The sequence below is a fragment of the Abramis brama genome (genome assembly GCF_963993115.1).
Source record: "Abramis brama genome assembly, chromosome: 16".
Taxonomy (NCBI): Eukaryota; Metazoa; Chordata; class Actinopteri; order Cypriniformes; family Leuciscidae; genus Abramis; species Abramis brama.
The window spans coordinates 12,585,881-12,612,505 of record NC_139978.1 but is presented as its reverse complement, the minus strand read 5'-3'; the positions used below and the strand labels follow the sequence as shown (position 1 = coordinate 12,612,505).

At 36.7% G+C, this 26,625-nt stretch overlaps 1 protein-coding gene across 1 annotated transcript; it reads right to left on the bottom strand.

Moving 5' to 3' along the window:
* On the bottom strand, positions 1 to 25,886 carry rab11fip1a (RAB11 family interacting protein 1 (class I) a). Its single transcript, XM_084087258.1, has 6 exons — positions 25,406 to 25,886; positions 13,023 to 13,441; positions 11,416 to 12,286; positions 6,762 to 8,468; positions 3,929 to 4,040; positions 1 to 1,943 (listed from the first exon to the last, which is right to left on the bottom strand). Exons 1-6 carry the CDS (start codon positions 25,747 to 25,749, stop codon positions 1,755 to 1,757), a joined length of 3,642 nt encoding a protein of 1,213 aa, XP_083943384.1. The 5' UTR covers positions 25,750 to 25,886; the 3' UTR covers positions 1 to 1,754.
* Positions 25,887 to 26,625: the final 739 nt, after the last annotated feature.

Sequence of the window (26,625 nt, the reverse complement as noted above, 5' to 3'; positions counted from 1 at the left end):
TGAGTTCAGCTAAGTTTTATTCAATGAATTGAAGCATAATCAAAATTACAGTTCCGCAATTATTGAAGATAAGGAACAAACCAATATATGAATGTCTTAATGACATGGAATCTTGAATAAAAAGAGAAGGCACAGGTCTACAAAATATATGCACAGCATCTGGAATAATTAATAAGGCTTCTCATTCAAATTCAGATAGAAAATCATTTTTTGGAGTGTGCAGAACCAGGTAACCGTGGGAATGCTGTGAATAGTTTAGTGAACTCACTCAAAGTGATTAACACTTGAATGAGCTCAGCAGAAGCTCTTGATTATGAATCTTCTCATAACTGAATTTATATAACTGCAACATAGAAAACATCTAATTTTGCCTTAATGGCAAACAAATAAATAAACAACATATGGTTATTACCCCCATCCTCATTAAGAGAGATAATTGCTTCCTCATAGTTACACAAGGGGACAAAGTAAGTTAAAAACAAGTAATTGTTTACTCACTGGTTAAAAACATTAATATTAATAATAAGAATATAACATGTAGCGGGGAGCAGATTTGCGACCGGTACCGTATGGTAAGACTTCAGTTTTAAAACAAAGATCTTTGGTTTCACAACAGACAATCTTTCAACTCTTTTGTGATGTCAACAGGCTACATGACAACGCAAAAGATCCCGGTTTGAGGAAAGTATCACATTACCCCAAATTCAGGAAACAAAATTCTCCAACCAGTTATTGCTTGTTCATTATTATCAATCGCAGGATGTCACAAGAATGTACATGTGCTCAAAAGGTTGACATCAAGCTTTTTTTAAAGAATGCTTGGTCAACATCTGGTCGACTATAATATAAAAACAAAAATGTAGCATAAAACAATCAGATTTTGATTAATTTAACAGCCAATTCAGATAAATTAAAATAAAAAAAATCAAATAAAATCGAACAAAAAGAACAAATATGTAGTCAATATTGACCAGTGCACTGAAAATTAACTATATATCCAGTGTTAGAACAAAGGCCTTTCATAAGCAGAAGTATACATACAGAAAAATATATGTCTTCATTAAGGCATTTCTACAGAGGTAATTCTATAAGGTAATTCAGATAACTACTTAATATAAAAACACTATCCTTCATAAATGAAACACCCCGTTCAGGTAAAAAGTGCGTATAGTGTAAATGTCCGCCCTTGATTTGAGCCCCAACAGACATAAGGCCGCATCAACAGCAATGAAGAGTTGAAGTAAGGAAGTAATGAACGCAGTAGTCAAGATCGAAACAAAGCTTCGGAGAGAAGGAAAATCTTCAAATACAAACTTAAGACTTCAATAAATAATGCATTAAGAAGCCCTCTCTTTGCCTAAATGGAAAGGTGCACAGAAAGACAATGAGATGCTCAATAAATAGGATGCGTTTGTTGTTGGGTAGCTTTTTTTGGAGGGAGATCGTACCATGATCCAAACAGGGAAAAAAACACCAAACCATAACAATACCCCAGCATTCAAACTGCAGAATTCTGGAATAGTTGGACCTGATATACTATCAAACATCCACATATAAAAAGAAGTTATTTGTAAGATATTGGTGGTGAAATCAGAATGTGAAGTCGTGCATCAAATATTAAAGCAAATAAACTGATTATGAGATGTGATATTACATTCTGCCTGAAATCCAAAATCCTTCTGTGCATACCAGGCAAAGCCCACAATATTAAAGTGTCTGAGTGTTATGATCAGGGCAAATGTTCTGATCAAACCCTAACACTTGGAATGAAGTGAAAGCAGGATGGCCGGTTGTTCCTCCATGACGCGAACTAGCAGGTTATCGATGTATTCCTCTAACTCCACAATCCTGGCATCTTTTTTGGATAGTTCAGTCTGTTGCTTTACCACCAGTGTGATCAGTTCCTCCTGTGTGAGCTGGGTGAACGGACCGCTCTCTCCAATCTGGATGCGCAGTGAAATGAAGGAACAAAGGAAAAAAAGAAAGTATAAGTTATACAGTACAAATCAAAAGTCTGGATACATGTGATTGATGTTTTTCATATCCTAAAAACTATGGATGGACTGATTTTGAAATTTTGGCTAATACCGATAATCATTTACATGCTATTGGCCGATATCAAAATTCGGTACCGTTTTGTCTAAATGAAAAAAAAAAAAGAAAAAAGAAAAAAAATACTAAAATCAATTGTTTTAAATGCTACAAGTAAAAGTAGCATCACAACATTATAGTGTACAGTATATTACATTTAATCTAAATTCATTTCCACTTTTCAGTGTTAATAATAGATTACAATTTTTAAAAATTAACTTTAGGCGAGTGAACATAAAATACCAGAAATGACCATGCACACTTAAATACCCCAAATCAGCCGATACTCGTGTTTAAAAACTAGAATCAAATTCAAAATGAAAGCAGACTTAAACATATTGTGCCTGCATATGTTTTTCTTTACACATTTTTTTATTCCAATATGTAACCCTGGACCACAAAACCTGGGTTTCCTCATGTTGCCTTGCGCGCAGCGTGATTTTATTCACGCTGCTAGGCAGTCTGGACACCATGGACCAGATTTTCCCCTGAAAAAGGGAACCAATCACAGAACGGGGAGGTAGCAGCAAGGCGATGACGACGTCTATGCGACACAACGAAGCAGTTTGTTTATATCTATGGATCCAACATGGCATCAGACGCGAAGTTACCTTTCGATGCAGCCTTAGATAGTGTTCTAAGTAGTTTAGAACGCAAGTTTATTTCGTCTTCTTCCTCGTCGAATTTCTGTCGCTCTACATACGTCATCTGGTATAATTGAAACGATTGGCTATAAGCTACGTACAGGCGCATTTGATAGACATTCGTAGCGCCCAATAAACGGCTCTGGGCATTCGTAAACCACGCCTCAAATACGAGAAAATGAACCTGTGGTTCCCAGACCACGTCTCAATGAGACAGAGGTCTGACGTTAGCCAGGCTAAGGCCCAACGTGTAAAAAAAAATAATAATTGAGATTTATACATCATATACAAAGCTGATTAAATAAGATTCCCATTGGTGTATGTTTTGTTAGGATAGGACAATATTTGGCCGAGATACAACTATTTGAAAATCTGGAATCTGAAGGTGCAAACCATTCGAAACATTGAGAAAATCGCCTTTAAAGTTGTCCATTTATGTTCGCGATTGTGCTGCATTCACTTTTGACCCATAAAATGTATTGTTGGCTATTGCCACAAATATACCCGTGCAACATGTGACTGGTTTTGTGATCCAGGGTCACGTACATGTCAATTTGTGTTATTTAACAACTTATTCTTCAATGTGCTAAATCAGGGGTCGGCAACCTGTGGCACATGTGCTAACATTGGCACGTGAACAAAAGCGAGAGAGGTGTACTATATGTATGTGAATGTGATTTCACCAAGTACAACGTGTTCCTGGATCAACATCTTTGTTGATCCTGGAACAACATTCCAATCAACTAATCAGATATGAGGGACAAGTTTACAGTTTATGTCAAGCTTACGCTTACAGCCAGGGTTAGGTGCTTCTAATCATTTACCTCTGATTTTAGGGATAAGTTATTGGTAGGGTTAGTTCTAAAGTTTCAGACAGGAATGGTTAATTATGTTGATCCAGGAACATGTCAGACTTGGCAAAATCACAGTGAAAGGTGTATGGATTTCACTTCGATAAAGTATACTATAAGTATAAAGCAAACTCTGTGTACGCAGTGGGGTTCAGTAGGGTCACATTAGAAATCAAGTTATTCAAAGTCTAATTTAAACATGAAAACAGTAACTTGACAAATAAAATAAAAATTTGGAAAATTGCTTCAGAAATGGCACAGTGATTAACTAGGAAACTTACAAATGGTTGACGACCCCTGTGCTAAACAGCAAGGAGGCAGAAACTAGGTCAATTACTGTACCTTTGACTTCTCAGCCATTTCCTTGATGGTGAAAGTCTTTGGGTCTTTCCCCACAGCCAGAACACTGGAAGACTGGCTCTCTGTGGTGTTCATGGGTTTCACTGGGTGAGGCCTAAGAAAGGAGAGATATAGACATATTATTGAAATGAACATGAAAACTTTACTGCAAACAATGGCAAATAACTAGAGTATTTTCATTCATCCAAGAGGAGGATGTACACTTTTAAGAATAAAACAAACCCTTAGAAAAATGTAAATTTTAAGGATTAAGGAGCCATGGATATGTTTGGAAGGGCGTACCTTATCGCTTATCTCATGCTAATAATTTAGTACTTTAGTATTGCAAATTTTCTGTATGCACAGATCCCCTTATGGCGCTTTTCCATTACCAGTACCGGCTCGACTCGCCTCGCCTCGCCTCGACTCAGCTCGGCTCGGCTCGCTTTTCGCTCCGTTTTCCATTGCAGATAGTACCTCCACAATAGTACCTGGTCGTCATAGCGACGCGGCAGGAAACTGCCGTGACTTAATCTTTTACGCGAGACCCGCGAGACACACCCGCTACCCACACACACAGGACAATGGAGGAAATCGAGTGTATGCTGTTTTTGGATGTTTTTGCTTTTGTTTTTGCTGTTTTTTTATTCAGTATACTCCGTCTGGCGCGTGCAATGATGACGCAGTGAATAGTGACGATTCTCTCTGACCAATCAGCAGTCTGCCTTGTTTTCACGTCACATTTTAGTATCGCCTCAGCCCGCTTAGAACCTCGCCGGAGGTGGTACGAAAAAAAGTACCTGGAAGCCGGTACAGGTACAACTTTTACACAGTGGAAAACCAAACAGAGCCGAGTCGAGCCGAGCCGAGCCGAGGCGAGCTGGTACTGTGTAGTGGAAAAGCGCCATTAGATATGCGAAAATGTGCATTTACAACCAAAGCACACTACATAGGATACTGCATACCGCAATTCGTGTTTGACCATTTCAGGAGAAATGAATGACTGGCAAAAAGTTCAATTCAAAATCTCAAATAACCTTTCTCAGATGATAACTAGACACCTCTTGCATACATGCGTCATGTTACGATGTTGCATATTACATTTTTAAATGTTTGTTGCATACTAGGGCTGCACAATTAATCGAATTTCTAATCGCGATTACGATTATGGATGCCACGATTACGTAATCGTCCAAAGCCGCGATTACAAAAAAACAAAACAAAAAAAAACACTCTGCGTGCATTTAGAGCATGTAATGAGAGGCAAATCACAACTACTTCAGAAAACCCAGCACAATAGGAAGGAACTACCAGGCAGCGACGTATGTGTACGCTGAAATAAAAAGTCTTTCACCTCATAAAAACGAACGTTCCTGTCATGTCAGCCGTTATAGGCTACTGTGTTCGTAAGCGCACACTCTTCAATTGCACGCGCAAATGCGGCGACGCGCGCTGTGTATAAAGTGCAAAGGAAACTACGAGCATGCAACGTTGTTACGTTGTAAATTGGTAAGTCACAAAATAAAAGTAAAATACCAATAAATCACGTTACTGGTACGTCGTGTGTTAGCTGAGAAGGATTTGCATGCAGGTATGATTTTCATTCTATTCACCAGGAGCAGTTTTCATGTTTCATTAACAGTTCTTGTTAGTATTGTGTATCACCATGGTAACTGTCGTTTTAATATTAACCCCCAAATGCCACTTTATTTTCACAAAAAAAAAAAAAATTATTTTTTATATAAATGACTGTGGTGGCTCATACCAACATTGTATTTACAAAAGCTAGTTTGGGACTGCTATTTAATAGCTGTAGCATAGGCCTAATGTTTATTTCTTAGTAGTCTTTACTATTAGTCATATTCTTACAATTTATGTGTATGTTAAGTAAAGGGGGACAGTGTGTGTGTTCACAATTTTTAAGTAAACATATATAATAATATGCCTATATATATATATATATATATATATATATATATATATATTCAATGTAAATTGTGATAATCGTAATTAATTATCGCAATTACAATTTCAAGGGAATAATCGACAATTATGATTTTTGTCATAATCGTGCAGCCCTATTGCATACTATGTTTTTCACACACTAACTGCGGTATAAAGTACATACTGTCTCGAAAGCAGTTCTTGGCATGTGTTAGTAAACCATTCCAAACTCACCCAATGTATAATTCCCAACAAAATCAAAAGATCAATAAAAGTACAGCAGAGAAATGTAAAACTCAAGTGTAAGCACCTTTGTGGTAGAGCAATTAAGAATCATGCAAAACATCACAATCTTCAGAACAATTTCAAATTGTGCCCCAACACTCATGCTCACCAGTTAATTTCAGTATATGAACATGTGACCTCAGTCTTGTATGCATCACTTTTTTTATGTAAGCTTCAATGTGTATGTTATGTAAAGCTCACATCTACAGCCTTTCATATGGATCCAGTTTCATAAAACGTACACATTGTCAAGATAATCAATCTAATATGGCCTTCAATAACAAAACAGAACGGAGAAACCCCTGTATTATTTGACACTGCCTCGGTTCTATTTACACAAGTCTAAAAAGACCATGACATTTTGAACCACAAATAGCAACAATCAATAGCAAAATCCCATGCACACAATCCCAACCCTCAAGATCCCAGGAAGTAGTAACCAACCACTAAGCCACCAATTGAACAAATGCCTAAGGCCAGAGATTGATTGAGGTAAAATAAAAGCTGCTGATTTGAAAGCTGATGGGTTTAGCACAGAGGGGGTGACAGACTGTTAGAGGAGTTCAGTGAGTTGTTAGTAGGGGTCGGTCGGGAGAACTTTTCTCACCTTCTTGAATTAGAAACAGCACTTCCACTACTAACTGGCTGAGCCTCTGATGGCGAGACCCAAGCACGAAGTGTATTCCTGCCCCCAATAGGCGATTCAGATGTTACTAGGGTGGGTTCAGTTCTGCTTGCTGGAGCAACACTAGTTACAGTCAGCTCAACGTCTTCAGCATCTTGTGAAGACTGTGAAACGGATCTATCCAGACTAATATTCTCTGTATCAGCTTTCCCAGTAGTTGTTATCGGGCGAGATGAATGTTTCTTTCTAAGTGAAAAATTTCTATGAAATGACGCTCTGGCTTGTTCAGTAAAGCTGGGTGATTGTTTTCCGCGTTCTAATTTTGATGCTGTGCTGTTTTCAGAAAAATTTGTGAATAGATCACTTGTTCTTTTGTTTGCAAATTTGTTCTCTTTTTTATCAATAGCTGATGCCTGATCTTCAGGATTTCCCATTTTCTTTGCGCCCCTTGTGAACAGGCCGTCTTCATTTGTGGTCTGCTGTGGTAAAGCCCAGGGATCTTTAGATATTAAGTTATCACTTGGGAATGGGTCAAAATCAATCATTCCCTTCCCATCAGGTTCATTAGTCAGTTTCCCCAAATGCAGTTCTTCTGGGATTTTAGCAGTTTTAAGGTGATTTGCTTCAACAAACACATTTGTAGAAATGTTTTCCTTCTGGCCCTTGTGTGGATTCTCAACTTTGTTGTTTTCTAACATCATGGGTTGAGTTGTTACTTGCTTGTCTGGTTGGACTTGTCTGACTGGGTTCTTAACTAATGACTGTTGTCTGGGTTTGACTGAAGGCACCCCTTTAGCCACATCATCAGTCTTTGAATTAACATTTTGAATGGCTCTGGCAGCTGGCGTAGGCTTCTCTTTTGGCTGGGAGAGTTGATGGTTAATGGCATCAGGAGTCAGAGTCTTCTTTTCCATCTCCTGAGGTATATGTCGACTTTGGACAGCGGGAGGTGACTTATTTTCCATGTTATTGGAGTTTTTAGGCTTACTGACCGTAGCATATATAGGCTCTCTGATATGACCATGTTGGACATTAGGCTCAACTGATGGTTCTGGTGTTGGAGGAGCTTTGGGTGGAATGAGTGCTTCTTTGTGCCTAGCAGGGGCAGGGGGAGGTACATTATTATTCCTTTGGTGCTGGTTAAGGTTTGCTGAGGTTCTGTCCTTTAAGACCGCATTCTTATTTGTCATCGGCGTCGCTGGTCCATCTACATTCATCTCTTCAGATAAATCCCAGTTCCTCTGGTTTACCTCTGCAATAATATGGTCCCAACGTGTCTGACTCATCACCCCATGCCTCTTCTTGGGAAAGAGGGTTTCATAGTCTGGAAGAGGAAGAGACGGTCTATCTTTGGCATTCTGGGTATGCACTTTTTCCACATTATCAGGATGGCTTTCAGTCTTGGACGAGCCGCCATGATTACCAGGGGGTAGAGGAGCCTTTCGCTTCTTGTCAGATTTGGGAGCTGAGAGGTTTTCCATGGACTCACTTGATTCAATGAAACTCCTCTGAGGTTTAGGAGGTGCCAAAGATGAATGTAGATCGGAAAACATGCCAAAAGACTCAAATGAATCAGTAGAGAGGGATGGGGAAAATGGAGAAGCGTGGATAGTGCTCTGGGTGTCTACAGAGTCTGAAGGGGATTGGGAATGGCTATTATCGGTTTCAGGCAGTACACTCAGAGCCAATCTGCCAAAGAGTAAAAACATAAAATGGTCAACTTACAGCTATACCAGTGCTTACAATCCAATATGTTTCTGCTGGGCATTACTACTGCAACTGAAAACACTAAGTTCAATCCATTTACTATGTACAGCACAGGACCCTCCTGTCTAAAATCTATAATCACAACTCAATACCTGACATCCACACTTTACATGAACAACTGAACATTCCAAACAATAGAAACAATGTCTTCTTACTATTAAATGACTTAAACACACATCTTTTTTAATACACCCCCCCCGAATTTTACTAAAAATACATTTACTATTATTAAATGTAAATATTAATATTTTACTTCTATTCTAGTTTTTAAACATAAACCCCAGATAGACACGAGGAAATGTACCCTACACTTCCAAATCTAAAAGATCCACAGAAACAAAGACAACAAAACATATTCCTGTCTCTTTCTATTCTCAGCTTTTGGAAAATTAGTTACTCACCATAACAGTTAATCACCCCAAAACAGAAGTTCGTAAAATCCCAAGAACTCCCAGTACAAACACAGTTTTCCCTAAGACAATGTCTCTTAGTCACTGTCTGTAAGAGTACAAGATCATCATCTTTCACAACTTGTTTCACTCCATACCAGATTAGCACATGACGATCAAGCACACATTCCTTCCTCCACTAACCAATCAAATGCCTTCGGCAAAACAGGTTAAGTTAGTTACAAAGGGCCAAAATGCAAATCATTTAATACAATATAACCTATTCTGAGTACACTTTGTGTTTGTGGTCATAAAAATTAACAAACACTAAATTCCATAAATAACGTATTAGGCTATATTTAGTATGGCCTAAAGTATTACAGGTACAGCACTCAACAGAAGATTGAATGAAGAGCTTTTTATTTGACTAAATCACTGTGATACAACATATTCCACTTTCACCCAAGGGTATGAAACTCAGTCATACCTGAACCCCCACACCAAGTTGAGAAACCGTGATTTCATCCCATCCTTACAGAAAACCCACAACCATACACAAACACTTCCACAATGGGATACAGCTGTGCTGAGAGGCAATTTGAGCCGTTTCACTAAAACTACTTGTGCACTTACTCTCTTGACCTGTTATGGTGCGCAACTTCAGATCGTCTGTTATTAATCATCTGTTAAAGCAATTTTCGCATGTCTAAATGAAGGAGTTCTTCTTTAAGAGCAGTAGAGTAGACAGAGGTTAGAGGAGTCGAGTTTCAGCCTGGGTTTCCCTCAGCTCTCAGATGGCAAGATACTAACTGCATTACAAGACAGCCTGACGCATCATTCAGCATGCAGCCTCAGCATGAGGTCGGCTGAATATAATACAGACCTCTACATTTTTAGTTTCTTTTTAGATCTTATAAGAATGCTAAAAAAATGTGGGTGTTTAAAAAGAAAAGCAACTAACATGGAGCTCAAGGGTAGAACAATGCTCAGATAGTTCCCTTGGGTTGCTTTAGAGCTGGCTGATATTAATGAAAGTTAATTTACATGCACATGGAAAATCTCATCTATATAATAATAATAATAATAATAATAAAAGATAAAAGAGTCCAAATGTAAGCGTTTTGCTTAAAACAATTTCTTTATAATATGTGTTAAAAAAATAAAAATAAAAATAAAATAAATAATTATAATAATAATAATAATAATAAATATATTTTTTATAGATATAAGATTCGTAATGTACATGACAGGTCTGAATGTTTGTGTCAGTAATATTTTTAATGTTTTATTTGAGCAAAAATACAGTAAAAACGGTAATATTATGAAAAATTACATTTAAAACAACTGTTTTGTATTTTAATTATCTTAAAATGTAACGCATTTCCTTGATGGCAAAGCAGAATTTTCAGCATCATTACGCCAGTCTTCAGTGTCACATGATCCTTCAGAAATCATTCTAATATGCTGATTTGGTGCTTAAGAAACATTTCTTATTCTTATTAATGTTGGTAACAGTTGTTCGATATTTTTTTGTGGAAACAAAATATATATCTTCTTTGAAGAATAGAAAGTTCAAAAGAACAGCAATTATTTAAAATAGAGATCTTTTGTAACATTATAAATTTCTTTACTGTCACTTTTAATCAAATTAAATGGATTATTGCTAAATAAAAGTATTAATTTATCTTTTTTTTTTATCTCAATAACCCAAGACTTTTGAATAGTAGTGTATAATGTAAGAACTAAAGCAGTAAAAATGTAGTTAATTATAATTAAGGCGTTGTTTTTCAATAATTGAATACAAGGAAGCATTAATAATACAATATTAAGCAACAATATAACAATGTACAGAAATTAACAGAAATATGTATCTAGTTATATTTTTGCTAAAACATTTTAATGAGATTAAACTTACTAAAGCCTTTTTTTGCTTTTGAACTTACTATTAAAACACCTGTCTGAATCAACAGACACGGATATACTGCGGGTTAAATAACAAAAGCATTTTTAAATGTCAAATATGTTTACAATTTTAATTGTTCAAATTATATGTAGGCCTACGCCTTTTATGAATTTCACATTAATTAAGTCACCTCTGTCTGTGATTATGATGCACATAATATCCATGCTGCACAGAAACCCTCCAAAACTCCCTCCCTGATACAAATGTTTATGCAGATATGGTTTGGATCACAGTCTTTGTGTTAAACCAGTTGGGTATGGAGTTAAATGAATGTTGCGGTTGTTGATTAACGTGTTCTGGTACGTAAAGCAGGTGCGGGGCGGTCACCAAACAGGACCCATGCAAGACTCTGGCTAACTAGTGTAACAAGCACTACAGGAAACTTAATGGTCAATCAATTGTGCATTAAAATCATCACAACATTGCTTAATATTATATCACTATTAAATGCATTGCTAATTAGTGAATATTCACCCAGCCATAAATCAAGAGGAGGTTCATCAATATGCGCACTCACCTCGGCTTGACGGCCGACACTTTCGCTGTGCGACTGGGTAAAGCAATAGCTGTTGGGGTGAGGGTGGTCCTAGCGCCCCTCCGTGGGTCCGTGGATCTCTCTTCTGGGAAAGAGGCTGGGTTATCCGGGGTGAGGGGAATTTCTTCAAACGGGTTTATGGAGGAGGGCGCATCCAGACGTTTGGGTTCATTCACTGCTTCCTCTCTCTTCTCCTCCTTCTTCTTTCCGATGCCAAAGAGAGAGGAAAGGCGTTCGGTTACTCTGGACTCCTCGTGGTGCCGCTGCTCCTCTGCCCGCTGCATCTCCTCCTCGCTGCCCTTCTTCTGCAGCTCTTCCTCTTCCTTGCGCTTCTTCTCCTGCTCTTCAAGTCTGCTTTTCCTCTCTTCCTCTTGTTTTTTCTCTAGTTCTTGCTGCTTCCTCGACTCTTTTTCTTCCTGCCGGTCCAGCATCTCTTGAAGGCTTCTTCCTCCAGGTTTCTTACCCTTCTCCTTCTCCTTCTCCACCGCCTCTACTTGACTGAGGCTCCTGTCCTCTAGAGGGCTCTGTGAGGCAAGAGGAGTTTTGTCTTGCACTTCAGGCTTGTATGAGGGGATGCTCAGGCCTTTAAATGAGTCGATGGACATGTCAGAAGTATTTCTCTGATGGTGTTTACGAACATCCTCTACTGAACCCTTTCCTGAGCTGTTCAGACTGAGCGTGGAGCCATTCGGCTCTTGCTCCTCAGCATAAACATGGTTGCCGTTGATACACAGGTTATTCTGCTCCGGGATGTTTTGTTTAGAGCGGCTCAGAAGAGAAAAGGGGCCAAGAGACGCTTTGCTATCTGAGCTGTCAGTGCGCTTGTGTCCCAGAATTTTAAACCTCTTTTTCACTGCAAGAGAAAATAGAAGAAAATATGTATTAAAACAGCAATGTCCATGAGGTCCAAAATGTATTTGGATAATGTCAGAAACTTAAGCCACACCTAAAAATGTCAAACTTTTTGATTTGTAATTGGTGTCGAGGTGAATTTTAGTAGATGTATGCACTACATATCAGATTATATTTATATAAAAAGACTGAATAAGTACAATAAGTGATTTTAATGCACTTAAAATTAATTAAGGCGTTTTATCTCACTGTTTTTCTATTTTAGTACAAGGAAAATTATATTTAATCATTTTCATTTTTGTAACGATACACAGTAATAAAAAGAAATATTTACCTACTTACACTAGGAATAAATTACATTTAAAAATATACGATAAAATAAAAGTTATTTTAAATTGTGATAACATTTCACATTGTTACTGTTTTACAGTATTTTTCATTAAATACAATGTAGGCTTGAGCATAAGAGACTTCTTTAAAAAACATTTTAAAAAAAACTAAATTGCTCAAAATTTTGGACTGTGTACAAATTAGTGTACATTTCTTTAAAAAAAAAGTAACAAAAAAAAACCTTTTTAATGAATACAATGTGATCCATGTCTGAATACTTTTAATATGATAATAATAATAATTATGCAAACTGGTTAAAGCAGACATTTAAAAGCTTAATCTAAAGGGGAAAAAAGAAAAAGGGTTGATACATATATTTGGACTAGATGCATAACCTTTGACCTTACCATCAGGAGAGTCCACATTAAGGCCGGACGATCTGCTGCTGCTGAGTGAACTGTTCTTCTCAGGCAGGGTGCCCAGGGTTGACATAGACTGGGACACATTCCTTTGGAGGTTTGTCTTTGGTCCAAAAAAGGATTTCAGTTTTGATTTCTTCTTAGGAGCGTCTGAACCACCCTCTCCTTCTCCTTCACTGTCGGTTCCCACTGAGGAGGGCACGATCGCAGAGGCGGAATCCGACAGGCCGTCTTTCTTCTTCCCACGAATTTTATCCTTGAGCTTGGAGATTCCAGAGCGAGGCTTGTCTGTCATGGAGAGGTCAAACATGCTGGCTGACATGTTATTCCTCATGAACTGAATGTCCAGTTGAACTTCCCCTCGGTCCTTCTCTTGTTTCCCATTCTTATCCACCAGCTTGTACCAACTGCAAAGAGAATCAAACAAGGTCTTCATTAGTTGCATGACAGTTGTGCTTTTTTTTTCTTGTTAAAGGGGTCCTATTATGCTTTTTGACATTTTCAACTTTCTTAAGTGTATAATGTTGCTGTTTGAGCATGAAAAATGGTCTGCAAAGTTACAAAGCACAAAGTCAATCCAAAGGGAGTGAAACGCCTCCATTGTAGTGTTGAGTTTTCTTCCGGTAATGTACACATCACGATATTCCTCATTTAAATAATTCCTAAGGCATATGCGCAAAAAAAAAGAAAAAAAAGAAAAAAAGAAAAGAAAAAAGGAGTGAGGCCTGGTTGAGTTGCATTAGTAGTGTGTTAAAACTCGCGGTACAGTCGACCAATCAGAGCACATTGCAGGTTTCAGAAGGAGGGGCTTCATAGAGACAGGAACTAAACAGAGCGTTACTGACAGACTCGGAAAATAGGTGTTGCAATAATGTAAAATATGTGAAAAATATTTTTTTTAACATTCAAATATGAAACCCTATCCTAGTAGACTCCAAAAACAAAATCAAGACTTCAAAAAAGGGCATAATAGGTCCCTTTTAAGGATTGTCATTTATTTGAATTATTGCAGCTTATTTAAAGTCTTATTTTTAAATCACATTAAAGTAAATAAAACCATTAGAAATATTTAGTGCTCATTAAAATAAAGTTAAAATAAAATCAAATATAAATATTAGAAAAAGAAAACTTAAAACAAAATTGTCTTGACAAATAACTGAAATAAAAGTTGAAGTTGAAGCACTAAAATTTCCAAAAATTAAAAAAAAAATTTTTTATTATTTTTTTTTTTTTAAGTTAAATAGTAATAAAAAGGCACATACAATTACTAAATATTAACAAATACTAAATAATGCTAAAATAACACTGCATGCTACACAAGTAATTTATGATTTAAGTGTCATTTTGGAAACATTTCATGCATTGTTGCAAATTTTCTTGACTTTTGTAAAATATATTTTTTTAAAGATAAAAAAAAGAAAAAGATTTGTTTGTGTGGGGAAAGAACTATAGAAGAACCCTGTAATCTCCGGCTGGTTGTTCATTATTATTATTTTTATTTTTATTATGTGAGAATAACAAGGCCACAGAGTGATCATTAGCATTCATTATACAAAAAAATAATAAAAAAATAAAATAAAAATGCTGCACTTGACCAATCAGAACTAAATAATTTAGAGAGTCGAACATGATTTTATCATAACCCTATGAGCACACATGATTAAGTGGTTAAGATCCAGGCTATGATACCCTTTTTTTTTTATTATATTAGCTAAATTCATTGATTTAAATGGTGGTGGGATCAAAACTAAATTACTGTATACAAAAAGAGAGGCCAGATTTTCACATGGGAGTTGAGCCCTGTGCCAGTAAATGATGCAGGTCAGAAGCCCTCCTACTGATGAAATAAAGGGAAAAATGTCTTTGTTTAGCCCACGCTTGTCCACTCATTTCTGCTCGGCAATTTTTTCAGCAGAGCAGCAGGTAGGAGAGTTCTGGAGTTCAGTATCTGTAATCATGGACAAGCCATTATCCGCCCACGCTGTTGTCATAATAGACTCCTGAACACTGGGATCATGGGTAGTCTACAGTCACACTGACACCAAACAGCGGCTCCCACGGATGAATCGGATTAAACGTGGCATGTGTTCAGAGGAAGCAGCTGCAGCAGAATTCCAAGCATTTAGGTTTGGACCCCCACAGGACAAGAGTTTTGAACAGACTGCTACTACAATTTTAAGAAAAAAAAAGAAAAAAATCATGAACATTTTTCCCTTTTAGAATAACATGTAAAAGCGATTTCAGGGCTCAACAATAAGAATGACCCACTGTGAGAGAGATTCAGCAAGACATCAGTTATGTTGTGAATCATATGCAATCATTGTTTTGTTGTTGAAATTTTATATTTGTAAAAAGGAAAAATGTACATTAATGAAATAATAATATACATTTATATAATTTGGGTTTGAAAACTGTTTCACTCAACTCTAACCCTAGCCCTATAGTAAGTACATATAGTTAATTATTATTCAGTACTTTAATGTATAATTAATTACCAGTGTTTGGTAAGTTACTCTAGTAATTGATCTCTAGCTACTAATTACATATGCAATAGTGTAATTAAATTACTGTACTAATTACTTTTTCTAAAAAGAATTGCATTACTTATTACTATTTACTTTCCAAATCCCATATCAACATCAATCAGTTGAACAATACAATACATGAAACTGCAGTTTTAATTCATTCAAATAAACAAAATAACATTTTTATAAATTATGCTTGATGTGTGATATTAAATCCACTATTGTGATAGAATTGTTCTATACTAATTAATGCAATTGCATCAGAAGTAACTAATTAAATTACCCAAAAATTAAGAGTAATCCCTTACTTTACTTTTTCAAGGGAAAAGTAATTAAATTACAGTAATTACATACTTAGTAATGCATTAATTACACTAACACTGTCACCTTAAAATAATGTGTAACCATTCATTCTTATTCAAAATGATTCAGAATCACTTCTGTTGGTTACACTTTATTTTAAGGTGACATTGTTACAGTGTAATTATATATTTAAGTACTGAGTAATATTAATTAACTACATGTACTTACTATAGATTTAAGGTAGGATTAGGGTTTGGTTGAAGGTTAGTTGCATGTAATTATGCATAATTTACTGTTATTACTATGGTAAGCACAGTGAAATAAGCTGAATAAAATAAAGTGTTACCCTTCTGTTTCATAACAATCAATCACTGTTTGCAGATACCATACAAATAAAATATAATAAAAATAAATATCTTTGCTTTCTCTTATAATAAGCATTTATTTTGTTTAATTTCCTAATACTCACTCAAAAATGTATGTTTAATTGTAAAAGTATTGAAGATTGCAGACAGGCTTTCAAATCATAAAATATGAAAAATAATAGCCTTATCAGTTTATGCAACCGGCCCATGAACTCAGCATATTGAAGTCTATTTTCTATTGACATACACTAAAAAAGCCAAACCGTTCTCACTTCAAACAAAGGTGTCCAATAATGATAATGAAACATCATGCATCATAAATTCAAATCCTTTATATAACATAAATATATTTCCTTTTCATTAAGCCCTGAATGTGTGTACATTTTTCAGTGTTTTGTTGTGCAGAAACACTTCACCTTTATGTTTTTTTTCTTTTTTCAAAGAATACTACTATAGTTCAAAATGCTCTCATTTATGCTTGGAATCACATCCAAATGGGAAAAACTAAAGAAGCCCAAGACCAGGAAACACAGACTATCAGTCCGTTAGTGGACCGTACACACCCGGACCACAGCAGGAAACTCGAATCTGGAGTTTCGGGGTGGGGAAAGACTTAAGGGAAATCATGCCTATCAGCAACCGAAGCTCAAGGAATGTTCTTCATGAGGTCACTGTTTAGAATTTGATAAGGAAAGTTCTTTCAAGATAATCCAGGCCTATTTACATTATCTTCTTCTCTAAAGTTTGTTTGGACCAAAGGGGAGGCAAAAAACATATGCTTGACAAACGCAGCACAGAATATCACATCGAACCTTTTCCCTTTTAATAGATCACCTTGCAGTCAAACCCATTTTTAGTGTCTTTAATAAGCATTAATCTTCAACACATCATTCTCTCGCAGCTCTCAGGAATCGATTCAAATGGTCATGCCTGAAAGATCTTTGTTATCTGAGACAACATTCGAAAAATTTGACAAATGGACTTCATGTGAACATCCAACACATCCCTCGCAGCTAATCTAACACACACACACACAGGTTTATCTCTTTATACAGGGAAAAAGTAACTCAAACAAACAGTTGTGGTTCCTAATCTAACTTCAGCTGCAATCATTAACTCTGTCTGAGAAGGGCACAGTGAACTACGCTGTGCTCTTACCAGGAAAAACCTTCTATCATTTTCAGAGATAAACATAAGTCACATTTATACAAAAATCAAGGAAGTAGATCTACTGCACGATTTCATCCAGATTCACATTATGACAATGAAACAAGTCTGGTTTAAGTGATCAGTTCATGCACGTAAAGGACGAGCCTTCATCTATTAATTTGAGGGACTAAAAGATGCTGTCAGCAAGGTTACTGGGGTTCTAGCAAAAAAAATGTTTCGTAAGACACTCCGGTGTTGGATGTAAGAGTGAACATGACAGTCTTCACGTACTCCCGACATCAGAGCCACTGAAGACGCAGTGGATTAGTTGTATATTTATTTTCGAAGGGACTGCGCCCCCATATACCTAAATTAGTTTATGTCTGCGCGAATCATTTTACACCAGACTGCTTTGTGAACGAGGGTCAATACAAAACACAGGTTTTGCTAAAAAGTTGTTCTTCAAGAATGGGTCAGTACCAACTGTTCATGATCCAGCTTATAGACTCCGGAGCGATACTGGTCACGGCAGTAATGGAATGGACAGCATGCACTTTATTACAGTTCATATGAGTTGTTTTACGGATATAAAGTTTCCAGATTATTAAGCACCCCCTGAAAAGGCATACGGTTTGTATTGTTTACTGTTAATTGTAACAAATGTGTAATTTGCTGTGTATGTTGATGACAATGCAAGAGAGAGAGAGAGTTTATGGATAAGACTTTAATGTGTACTTTATTCAGCTCTTACAGTGATTTTCTGGAGTGAAACAGACATCACCTTCTGTGTGAAGTACAATAAACTTCATAAAACTAATCAGTAAAGTTTTGGCCACATTTAGACAAGGTCCGCAACAACAGGCTTGTAGTAATAGTGGATAAAATCAAGATGACAACATAAGTTATAACTATAATTAAACTAAACTATACCTGTTCTATCTCCATACAGCATTTATTCTCTGGCTCTGTAGGCATTATTGTCCGACTCTGCTTCAAACTGAACACCGCTACTGACAGTTTCTGACATTTTCAGTGCGTGGGATTGTCCCGTTTTGTTGCTGATATGAGCTCTTGAAGCTCCGCCCTCTTCTTGAAATGTGGCCGGGAGCAGCAGCTCATTTGCATTTAAAGGGACACGCATAAAAACTGCCAATTTTAACATGTTATAAAAATTATCTGTGGGGTATTTTGAGCTAAAACTTCAAATACACACTCTGGGGACATCAGAGACTTATTTTACATCTTGTAAAAAGGGGCATCCAAATGTCACCTTTAAAATGAAGATCGATTAAAATTGATTACTCAACATGGTCACGCCAGCCCAAAAATCCCCACACAATAGAGCAAAACGAGTCCAGTATGGCGCATTCAGAAGTCAAAAATAGCAAATGTCAAAAATAAAACTATTAAGAGGACTTCCTCTTAATAAAAATAGCACTGCTGTTAAAAAAACACTGAGCTATGCAAAGTATTTAATCCTCACTGAAATAAATTAATTAAAACAAACTATTCCCCTAAAAAAAGAAACCAAATGAAAATGATAAACATAATACTAATTTAAAATAATAATTTAATTTAAATTTGAATTAAACTCATCTAACCTTGCTGTGAATGGGGCACATAAGGGTTAACAGGAACCATGAGTTCACACTGATTCCCTTTATTTGTTTCAGGTACACAAAACCATGTTTGCAGAGAAACTTTAAACCAAGGGCACAGCCACTGCGAGACTGCAAAACAAACGGGTGCAGCAAGTTTCATCTGCTCTTTTATTTATGGGATAACAAATGATTTCATAAAGAGTTTGAGAGGTCATATGACATGGGAATAGTTGGCCTGGATAAAGGTATAGCAAAATCATTTGAAAAATGATCCACTGAGTTTAAGAATTAACCACACCTTAGTCTAAATAAGCCTGGACTGAAGACTACGTACAGATACTTACACTGGACTGGAGAATCAAAAGATGGAAAGGCGCTAAAACGTGACAGGCCTGGGACTTTAAAATGCCTTGGAAGGGGGAAAATTGCCATATTAAATTTAGATAAGAACTGTCTAACTACTAATATTATTACTATATCATTAATACTGCAATAATACAGCATTTTTGTCTCATATTGGATATTCTTATAAGAGACAATGATCAGCTGACCCACACCTCAATGTCAAAGCTGCCATATCAACATTACCCTGAAGTAGGACAGTAACACGACACCAGCAAGCTCTAAGAAAAAGAGAAGGCAAAATTCAATCCCTTGTGTGTTCGTAATGAGAGGGAGAAAGAACGAGAAAGAAAGAGAGATGGCTTTTGTTTTACGAACAAAAAGACACAGTGCTTGCAGTGCACAATACTATAATGAAGTGCCAGTGCCAACATTTACAGCTTTCTCAGACTGTCAATATTATCTGATAATAAATTAATATGGAGGACTTTTTGATTACAAAATAAATTAGACTAGAAACCTTGATGGTCCTGGACTTGATGATGATGCTGAGAGGAAGATCACATAAGAAGCTGGATGCAGCTTTGTTTCTATATCTGGAAAACCATGGTCACTATGAAATTATTTGACAATGCATTTTTTGCCCCCATTTTTCATGAGCTGAACTCAAAGATCGAAGACTTTTTCTATGTACACAAAAGGCCTATTTCTCTCAAATATTGTTCACAAATCTGTCTAAATCTGTGTTAGTGAGCACTTCTCCTTTGCCGAGATAATCCATCCACCTCACGGGATTAGACAGCATGATTATTGCACAGGTGTGCCTTAGGCTAGCCACAATAAAAGGCCACTCTAAAATATGCAGTTTTTAAAAAAAAAAAAAATGTTTGCAAAAACAAACGTGTTGCGTTTATAATTTTGTTCAGTGTATCCATCCATCCATCCATCCATCCATCCATCCATCCATCCATCCATCCATCCATCCATCCATCTATCATTTCTGCAGGTTTGGTCCTCCATATACTTAAGCCTCTACAACATTTTTTTTTCCCTCATAAAACAGAATTAGAACATGGTTTATTATAACGGTTTCCACATACTGCCATGGAAGTTATGGACTTTAATGAAAATAAGAGAGCAAATAGTTACATTATGTTTCATTCTTAGTACTCATATTCGATAAATTAATCTATTTTGGATCAAAGTCAAAGACAGACAACATGAAGAGAATAAACAAAGCCTCTGACCTTCAGTGCTAATAGATTACAGAAAGTATGACATGCACAATACTTATCAGAGCTGAGTTTATTATGGGAGACACAATAAAGTGATTCAGTGATACTTAAGCCAAGACCTCCTTCAAAACACACCTGCTTAAAATAAATCACACATTTTAAGTGTTTCTCTCATTATGTCATAAGGAGCTTTGCATTCCTATTTTACATCGGAAGCCTACATGGATACACCCAAACATTCACGTCACGACTATTAACATACTTCACCATTACATATAGTCTCAGGTACAGTACACACCTGCTTTAAATGGCAACCATGTGAACTGGGGCAAACCTTAGGCAAATAGACAGATCTCACACGTCCCTTTCACTCTCTGTTTTAGGAAGTCAAACCAATAGGCAAATAAAAGGTCCTTTGAATAAAGAGCAGCCCTCATTAAAAAAGAACAAACTCTGAAAATTATAAAAAAAAAAAAAAAACTAATATCTATCTATCTATCTATCTATCTATCTATCTATCTATCTATCTATCTATCTATCTATCTATCTATCTGTGTGTGTAAATATTTTTAAGTTGTTATATTTAGTTTTTTCTATTCTATCAATTCTGAGAAAGTGAATAATAATAATAATAATAATAATAATAATAATATAAAAAACAAATACAAAAACATGTATTATTATTAAAAAAACTACTACTACTGTTATCATCATTATTATTATTATTATTATTATTATTATTATTATTATTATTATTATTAAAAACAACTATAATACAAAAGTTACACATTGTTCTATTGAACATTGGATTTTTCATGCAATCATAATATATTTCTAGTATAATTTAGTCACTCTTACGGATTGCAAGCAGACCTTTTTAAAACCTAATTTTCTAAACAGAAGGCCATAATATGCTTACAGTTTTAATATAAATTATGTACCTCTAGTGTCTTTAGGTTGGATTAGTATTTAAATTACTAAACTGCATGAACCAGATCTATGAAAGGAAAAGAACACTGTGTTCACACGCACACCTGCACGCACACACACGCACTATTCTAAAAGGTGGTGGAAAGTACACACCAATGTATATTAATATACACCATTATCCCAACCTAGGGTGTCACTCATGCTTGTCAGTTAATGACTAATGAAGTTGTGTTGCAATGGGCTGGGAAGGGCGGAGAGGAATGTAAAAACGACATTACTTGTAATACAGTTAGACTGGTTGTGTAAGATTATGATGGACTGTTTTACTCTATTAGTCGTATTTACTTGCTTGCTTGGAATAATAAACTATGACTTTCAAAAGCATACATCAGAGAAAAAAAAAAAAAAAAAAAACCTGACCCAAGAAAATTAACAGATCCGCTAATGAAGTTGCCACCAGTTACTCCTGATATTAATAATTGTTCTACAGCTGTTATAAGTAACATTACAAAGACTTAAAAAGGGTTTATGGCACACATATTTTTATCTTAGCCTAATTAGTAGGAATCATCTTGACTGAAAAAAAAAAAAGTCAGAGTGAAAAAAGCTTTCCTGTTAAAATTGAACCAAGTAATTCTACATGGAGCTGAGCTCACCCTCATAAATGCAGACGTTTTGAAATTACATGACAATGGATTCAATGGGCCAAGTCACAACAACAATAATAAATATAGCTGCAAGCAGCCATTACCGGGGCCAAGCAGAATAAGACGACAAGACATGCCAACATGTCTGAAAGTGTCAGACCAACTGCAACAATGAGCAATTAAAGACATTTCAGTCCCACCATTTATAGCATTTTATTTCACAAAACTGTATTGAAGTCAACGGGAATTTCATGTTTTGTTCTATTATAGCGCCACCAAGAGGCTCAGTCCCACCATTTTTTGTATGTGTCCTCAGAGTGAGCCCATACATATGTGTGTCGATTTTGGTGAAAAAATCTCAATTATCTTCGGAGTTATAGACATTTATATGAAAAAACACGTAAAAAATGACTGACACATGACTTTAATTGGAATTTACTACCTCTAAACATCAATATTTTCGCATTTGGGCTTTAACATATAGTTAACAAGCTATGATTCCAAACTTCTGACGGTGGTTTCGTCTCGATCGGACAAACGGTTTCGAAGATATCGCCTAATGTTTTTTAAGTGCTAGATCACAATGCTACACAAACCGTAAGGCGAAACCTAGCATGTTTGGTATCGTTGGACTCGGCAAGGATTCAGGAGTCTAAAGAGAAGAGATTCGTGAAAATAAGTCAACCACACCCAAAGTTATAAGCATTTGGAAAAAAAAATTCACCACTAGGTGGCGCTGTTTCGAAACTTCTCAGGCTCCTTCAGGGCATCGTGCTGATGACCCACACCAAGTTTCGTAACAATCCGTTCATGCGTTCATAAAATACAGCATTTTAGCACATAATTCAAAATGGCCGACAGTCAAAATGGCCGATATGGTAAAATTGGATATCAGTCGACTCGGCATGTTGCCCTGAATCTAATGAATCTGATGAATTTTATGATTTTTGGACAAACTGTTCAGAAAGTTATAAGCAAAAATAGCCATTTTTCATATCTCCGGACCAGTAGGTGGCGCTGCGCCGAAACACAGCATGTAGCCTCAGTTCATGCTTGTGACAATATGTACCAAGTTTGGTCTGAATCCGATAAACCGTTGCGGAGATACAGCCTTACATCTGTTTTCGCAAGCGCTACGTAAAATTTGTTTGTGCGTTTATTGAAAACGGTTTAACGAATCAATTTGAATTCCATAACTTTTTGTCAGCACTGCCTGAAGATGATCTGGTTCAATTTTCGTGCAATCAGAGGAAAAAAGAATTTTGTTGATTGGCCTTACGGTTCAAAAGTTATTAGCAAAATAAAAGTGAAACTTTGGACAGGTGGTGGCGCTAGAGGGAATGACTTAGAAACACCAAAATTGGTGTATTTAATGTTGGGACTGTCCTCTATCAGAATGTCAAACCAAAACAACTTTCCCGCAATCGGTTCTATTGGCTGCCATAGACTCCCATGGCGAAAGAATAATAATAAGAAATGGAACAGATACAATAGGTGCCTCCGCACCTTCGGTGCTTGGCCCCTAATAATAATAATAATGTTTATTTTATATTGCACTTTTTCTGTTCTGTGCTGAACCAAAAACAAACATGGTCATGGTCAAGATCATGGAACAGATCATGTGTGAGATCCACTGGTTCAAACCAGCAGACCCTGATGGAGCAATGAATCAAACGGGTCCGACAATCTGCAGCGCAAACGGCACACAACAAGAACAAATGGCACAGGACCTCAAACCCCGAAGGCCACCGGGCAAAAAGACAGGTCACTTCCCGTTCTCTCTCTCAAAGGCCAGAAAAGGAAGTCGACTGGAAAAATCAGCAAGCCAACCTAATATGCAAATAAAGGGAAAGTCGCATGCCTTCTGTTTTTGAATACGAGCAGCCCTCATTTCCAAAGGTGAAAATGAAAAGCTGGAGAAAAATCAAGCTTAAGCAACGACTACATTGAAACTAAACTAAAAAAAAAAAAAAGAACAAAGTTTGTGTTCTGTTTCCTACACAGGCACCTGTTCGGTTTCGGTGCCTAGGCTATTTATATATTTTCTGTTGAACTAGTTCTTGTTATTTATTGTCAAGAATTGACAATTCAGTTCCTAGCATTGAGGCAAGCATGACTTTTACTCATATTCAGGGTTAGGGCCTATATATACACGCATACACATACATACACAGGTGGAAAGTAAGTTGTCCCTTATTTTCAATATATGAATGACAGCTCAAATCATGTGATAATAGTTAAGATTTTCGCATAATGAGGGGGAAATGAAAAATTGGAAATATTTGGCTCTATTTCTAGCTCTTTTTAAACAAACACCTAGCAACACCCTAACAACCACACAGCAACATTCAGAACACTTTAGCAACCTTATAACAACATCCTGGTGGCAGGTCGATACCTAAAAACATTTAAAAACTACAAACCTCGTTTGATTTGTTTGGCCGTCTCGAACATTTCGACATTGACGAGCGCTGTTATACTGCTTAGGCAAACCAGCATAAAAAAACGTAAAACTTTCATGCTACGAACAAACAGAGCGGGTGCGTAATGAAGTGCAGCATCAAAATATGGGGGCAAAAATTTGGCCTTTCCAATTATCTATCATTTCCATCAAAATATATAGTGGTTATGGCCCTGTGTTGCAGTGTTAACAATTCAATATGTTTGGAACTATCTTGTACTGTAGGTAATTCATTCAGAATTCATTCTTTGAAGTGAATGGTAGATTTGTCATTATTTACAACCCACAGCCTATTTGACAAATTATTTTTGAATAGCCTACTATGTTGACTCATACTGAGTGGAGAGGGGGGAAACATTTCGTGAATGTAGGCCTACCCAAACATAACTCTGAATATGAGGAACAGGTTGATTAAAAATAATTCCTATAGTTAGTACAGTTTTCTTAGGTTTTGACTAAATACACAAAAATCAGTGATGTGACGTAGCTGAATCGTTTCTGCCTCATCACAACATTTCGATGTATCCATCACACGTATACAGTAAGAGATTAAATAGTACTGTATAATGGTCATGAAAACACAAACACCCAGGAGACGAAATGTACTTTTACTTGACGAACATTTGTTTTAAAAGGGTGGAGTACTGAATCCTGCCCAAGTGCCCATACAAAAGAGGAGACCAAAACATACTTTGATGACGAACTGTTTGAAAGCTTATCGCTTTGAACTTTAAAAATCTTTGAGTCATAATGGGATGCTTTTATGACGCAAAGATACAATGTTATTCCCCCATAGGACAGAATGAGACTCACTCGGTCTTTTTGCGCGATCTGTTGGCGTGGAGGTCCACTAAGTTGATGACAGCCTGTCCCAAAAACTTGTCCAGTCCCACCAGGGCTCGGTGCATCGCGATGATGTAAAGCGTGCATCGCTCCGCGTTCCCCTGATGGAAGAGCGGCAGATCGAACGTCGCTTCTTCCTTCCATTCGGGCGATACGCATTTCTCCGCTACGGACGTGGAAAACTTGTCCTTGCCCACCTGCATGATGGCATATGCGTCGTTCGTTCCATTTTTGCCCTTGATCCGCAGGTTTCGCGCTTTGAGCACTGTTACCTGAGCGCTGGTGGGATACCACTGCTGGTCACCCAAAGACATTCTCAGTTAAAGTCCAGGTTCAACCGGGACGAAAAGTTGCGCTTTGTTCGCTCGATCCCGCTTGGTGTTCGTCTAGTATCCGGCGTCGCTCTGGCTCCTATCCTGCGTGTAACTGTTTGGGAGATCTTATATAAGCCCCGCCCCTCGCGCATGACGTCACTGTGAACCCAGCGTTCAGGTGATGCAGGTATCACATCATTCTTCACATTATTAAACTATTAATGAAGAGCTTTTGATTGAACACTCAGCCCTGTGAAAACATTGTTTATTTATTTATTTTAAATCCCGGCCTTTTAACAACGTTGCACCACTTTTAATCTTTGGTCATGACTTTTTCAACAATTTTAACCTCAAAGTGCGACGCCAAAGGTGTACAGTAAACGATGCGGGTTTGCCTACTACAGTATCAGCGAGTTGTTTAGCAACAGACAACCAATCAGAAACTGCCTTGCCGATTACCTCATTGAATATTATTGTATGTGTACAGTCACAAATCCCTTCACTAAGTTAGTTTACCTTATTAGAGATTTTAGAAACTGTTTAAGAATTTCCTTATTAGCGTTTCCTCAATTTACTTCCTCAGACTTTATCTGTCTAGAGATGAATCACGGTAGGCCTAAAGCTCAGATAAAAGCTTAAAGGGATAGTTCACCTAAAAATAAAAAAATAAATATGTCGTTTTTTACTCACCCTATAGTGTTGTTTCAAACCTGCATGAGTTTATTTCTTCTGTTGAACACAAAATAAGATATTTTAAGAAATGTTGATAACTAGACAATTGACGGCACCCATTGACTTCCATAGTAGGCCATTCTTTTCCTACTATGGAAGTCAATGGCTACCATCAACTGTTTGACTACCAACATTCTTTAAAAT